At 43.5% G+C, this 4,848-nt stretch overlaps 1 protein-coding gene across 9 annotated transcripts in view; it reads right to left on the bottom strand.

Annotated features, from left to right (window-relative positions):
* FARP1 (FERM, ARH/RhoGEF and pleckstrin domain protein 1) overlaps window positions 1–4,848 on the bottom strand; it is a 319,651-nt gene that overhangs the window by 101,825 nt on the left and 212,978 nt on the right. For all 9 annotated transcript variants that reach the window (XM_025192552.1, XM_025192553.1, XM_025192551.1 and 6 more), the window contains one exon: window positions 1,581–1,685. In XM_025192552.1, the coding sequence (XP_025048337.1) occupies window positions 1,581–1,685 (105 nt within the window). The remainder of the gene's footprint in view (window positions 1–1,580; window positions 1,686–4,848) is intronic.

The raw sequence follows: 4,848 nt of genomic DNA, 5'->3' as shown, positions 1-4,848 counted from the left end.
AAGAGGGATGTGGATAACCTGGAGAGGGTCCAGAGAAGGGCCACTTGTATGGTTAAGGGCTTGCAAGCCAAGCCCTACGAGGAGAGACTAGGGCACCTGGACCTCTTCAGCCTCTGCAAGAGAAGGTTGAGAGGCGACCTTGTGGCTGCCTATAAATTCATCATGGGGGCACAGAAGGGAATTGGTGAGGCTCTACTCACCAAGGTGCCCCTGGAGGTTACAAGAAATAATGGCCATAAGCTAGCAGAAAGCAGATTTAGACTGGACATTAGGAAGAACCTCTTCACAGTTAGAGTGGCCAAAATCTGGAATGGGCTCCCAAGGAGGTGGTGCTCTCGCCTACCCTGGGGGTCTTCAAGAGGAGGTTAGATAGGCATCTGGCTGGGGTCATCTGAACCCAGCACACTTTCCTGCCTATGCAGGGGGTCGGACTCAATGATCTATTGAGGTCCCTTCCGACCCTAACATCTATGAATCTATGTCCTCTGTGGTGAAAGATGACAGAACAAGGAGCAATGGCCTCAAGCTGCAACAGGTTAGATTAGGTTAAACTGTCTCATCAGGAGAATAACAAACCACTGGAATAGGTTACCCAGGGAAGTTGTAGAATCCCCATCCTTAGAGGTTTTTAAGACCTGGCTAGATAAAGCCTTGGCTGGGATGATATAGTTAGGGATGGTCCTGCTTTGAGCAGGAGGTTGGACTACATGACCCCCTGAGGTTCCTTTCAACCCGAATGATTATTTTCTATTTTGCCCTCAATAATTAGCCCAGAAAGCAGTGACCACTAATCATCAGTTTTATTGCCTAGAAAAATGTGTACAAAGAGCAGATTATTGTAGCAATATATAAACCCTTTATTTTTCCTCTCTAAATCAAGAACTGCTGCCCTTGCCCTAACATATATCCATTCAATTTTACAGGGTATTAGTACAGAATTCACCAAATTCACCAAGTAGGTGCAAAATTCATGCACTGGTCACAGGATCCAAGTAAGTAGAACATGGTTTCCTGGGCCACAATGACCATTACATTTATGGCAAAATGTAACGGTTTAAAATGAAAAAGGGTGTGCAGGTACTCTTGCCTTCCCTCCCACCCATTGTAGTCAGCCACAACCCAAAAGACTGATGTAACACTTGATTCCTGCAGATGCTAGTTTTTCAGGTCCAACATTTCACATGTAACATGCTAACCCTGTACCAGAGAAAAGAAAAAAAAAAGTGTCCTATAAGCAAACAAGCTCATTAGACAGAAAAGCTGGTGTTTATGGAATTGTATCACCATTTTGTATCAGGGTTGGAATGTTGTAGCCTTGATGGTCCAGGACATGTACAAAAGGTGAAGAATTTTTGAGATATCTTTTACTGGACCAAGCTTTTGGCCATCAAGAGCCCTTCCTCAGGTTACCTACTACATTTCTGCAGCACGAGCAGCACAACTCCATTTTCAGAACTTTTTAAAATTTAAAATCCATATTTAAAAGCATTTTCTGAATAAGAGGGAAGGGGAAGGAGAGACTATAGCATATATGAAATACAAAGGAGAAAGCAAGTCAGCCACAATACTTTTTCACATACCATCATCTTTCTATGATCCGGAAACTCAAGGCCAAAATAGTCGCCTTCAACAAGGTTCAGGTGACTGCAAACGGCATCGTGCAGAACCTTCCCTGGAGCTCTTTGCTACAAAAATAAATAACAAAGAGTTAGACATGGCATGCTGACACAAGAAGCTCTAATAAAAAAAAAAGAAAAGAGCAGTCACATTAAGCACTTGTACAGCAAGCAGCATATTTGCCAAACAATTTACAAAACTAATAACCAATGTTCCAATAACCCAGGTGGTGGTGATCATTATTATATTAATTTTTATGGACCAAGAAACTAACCACTGAACTCTAATTGGTCCTTCAATATTTACAATCTAAACCAAGGGTCAGGAATGGGCTGGATGTGGCCCACAGAATGGTCCAATTTGGCATACGGGATCAGTGGCGTACGCCTGCTGCCCATCCCCTCTACAGTGCTTTCTTCTGCTGTGCAGTCTGTTGCTCCGCCACATCTGCTTTTCTCACTGCAAAGGGGATGGAGAACAGTAGTGAGAATAAGCACAGGCAGCTGGCTTGCTGGAGGGGGGGAAAGCTGGGAGACTTGTGACCTGCAGTGGGGACTGAGTTGCAAAAAGTAGCCTGCACCAGCAAGAGGCTGCCAACCACTGATCTAAAAAATCCCTAGGCTATCCACCAACCTCTCTCTTTCTCTAGCTCAATGAATATTTTATTATTTGTATAAAGTGTAATAGCACCAGTGAGAGATGGGTAGCTAGGTCACGCTCCTGAAGCAAACAGAACAGTGACTTGAACCCAGGCCTCTCATGTACCAGGTAAACATGATAACCTGGGCTAGTACCTAACCTGGAGTGGTGCAGTCAGTCACTGCCTCTCTCAACATTTTTCATGAGAATGTGAAAGAAATGCCTAAACCATGAAGCTCTAATCCTGCAACAGATTTCTTGCTTTTGGGCCAGGCCTAATTATAAAGCACCTTTGCAACTGCAGATGTCAGTTTAAAAGCATGCTTTTAAAAGTAAATATCCTGTAGCATGTTGCATGCTACAGAAATATAAAATCTTTCCCTAAGGTAGGCAAGACCTGCTTGTCACCACAACAAGGCTCTGTCACCTGAAGGCACAAAATAGAATGTCGAGAACCTAAGAAATCATTAGTTTTAGGGAACAGGTGGAAGAGAAATGCCACTTCTTTCAAATTCATCTCTCCAGAAACCCGTTGAACTGGTTTCTGGTCAACAAGCATTCAGATCTACTCCAGCCATTCTAAGGCACCAGGAAACTGAGATCATATTACGTGGTTGTGTTAAACTATTTATTAACGTCAGCAAGAGCAAACAACGGTCATTTAAATACCATGACTTAAATGACGACAAAACGCCAGCAGGAAAAGGGTGAATAGGGGTATTGGTTGGTTTTTTTTTAAATTACATTTGTCAGAGCCCATCTAGTAACCAGTCTACAAAATAATTAATCTTACATGAAATCAAAGTGAATTGGGAGTGGTGGGGGAAGAGGAAAAGTTAGTGTTTCTAGTGAGTATTTGGGATCAGATGCAAGTAACACCATGTGCTATTTGTAAGCAGAAATATCAGAACACATTCACTTCAGAGTATTGCACCTCATTAAACAGAAATATTTATGATGACTGAAACTAAAAACTTTAGTTTCTATGCATGCAATAAGTAAAATCCAAATATTTTTCTGCATTCCCATATCGAAAGATAAACAGACATCCAAACTGCAGTCTCAATGAACAAAGTAATTCCAGATACCTCTTAATTGTAAATCTCAGTAAAGACCAAATACATTAGGTTAACTAGAGCACCTACACACATGCAGGGAGGCTGCTCTGATGTGCTCTAATGACAGTGTATTGGAGCAAACACAATTAATTGAGTCTGCTAGAACGTGGTAATTACCATTCAACAAGCTTTAGTTAAAGTGCCCCGCAGCCATTTTTCAGCACAGGGATGCTGATACACATGATGCTCTGGGCACTTTAATTAGAGCAGCTCTTGGAGTCGCTCTAATTAAAGCCCACCCCCCTCCCCTCACTCCCGGAGCATGTGTAGAAAAGTCATAGATTTTGTGTAAGATTTATATTTAGTTTATGTTAAAACAAGAATTGCCAATAGAAGCAATTCAGATTTTGTGGCTCTTTGTTTCCAAATTCAGCTCAGGCCTTCTCTTAGTCAAGGCAGTTTTTAAAAACATATGGCATCTTTAATGGCATCTGCACACTAAGTTGCCCAAGAAGACTGCTTTCACCTAATCACTCTGCACTACCAGAGAAAGGGATATTGTGAATCCTCATGCCAAATGGATTATTCATGTTTACATGCATTCATCAAAAATCCAATAAGAATGGATCTGACCAAGGGATCAGTCAAACTTTATAGCTCCTCCAAGGAAGGGGGAGCCTGCAAACACAGGGATTTATGACAAATTGTGTAAAGAAATGACACAGGCCACCTGCACTGACCACACAGAACAAGGCGGACACAGCTGAACTGGCATGTCTGATCTCAGGCAATGATTAAAATCAGCTGAGAGTTTTCACATAGATTACTGATAATGTGACACACATTTAGCCAGATCAGAGTAAAGAATTTATGTCTCTGTGCATTTTCTGTAGCGCGTCTCATTGTGTTTTCAAGTATCTGTATGTAAACATATTTCTAAGAGGAAGACAAAGCCTGGCAGTTTATTCATAGTAAGCATTCTGTGTATAAAATCTGCCAAGATTTAAAGTCTTCTGATTTTCCCGATCTCACTAGAGATGGGGAAGTGGAGAAGTAGACTGATACCAAAAACACAGGAGCAAAACAAGTAGCTACCGTATTTACTTGATTATAAGACAAGGAGCTTTCTATAATTATCATCTGGAAAAAAACTCCTGGTCTTATATTCACACTAGCCAATTGCCTGTCAGGAATGACAGTGGGCGGGGGAGGAGGGGGGAGTGGAGTGGAGTGGGCAGGGTTGAATCCCTGTGCCCCGCCCATCCAGGTCCTCTCCTCCCTTCCCTCCTGCTGCTTGGGGTCTGGGCCCATTCCCTCCCTCCCCGCTGCAGCGGGGAGGGGATGGGAGGAGTGGGCCCAGGCCTGATGGTGGGGAGAAGCCGGGCCACCACGGTGTGGGGGGAAGCAGTGGGGTCAGTGCCAATGTGGAGGAGGGGGGTGGGAGAGGAGTGGGCCCGGGCCTGAGTGGGGGAGAAGGCCCGCACCTCTTCTCCCCCAGCCGTTGCTACATTGGGCCAGACCCAATGCTACCCTA

Source organism: Alligator sinensis, unplaced genomic scaffold (genome assembly GCF_000455745.1).
Source record: "Alligator sinensis unplaced genomic scaffold, ASM45574v1 scaffold1253_1, whole genome shotgun sequence".
NCBI lineage: Eukaryota > Metazoa > Chordata > Crocodylia > Alligatoridae > Alligator > Alligator sinensis.
This window is presented reverse-complemented; position numbering and strand designations above follow the sequence as displayed.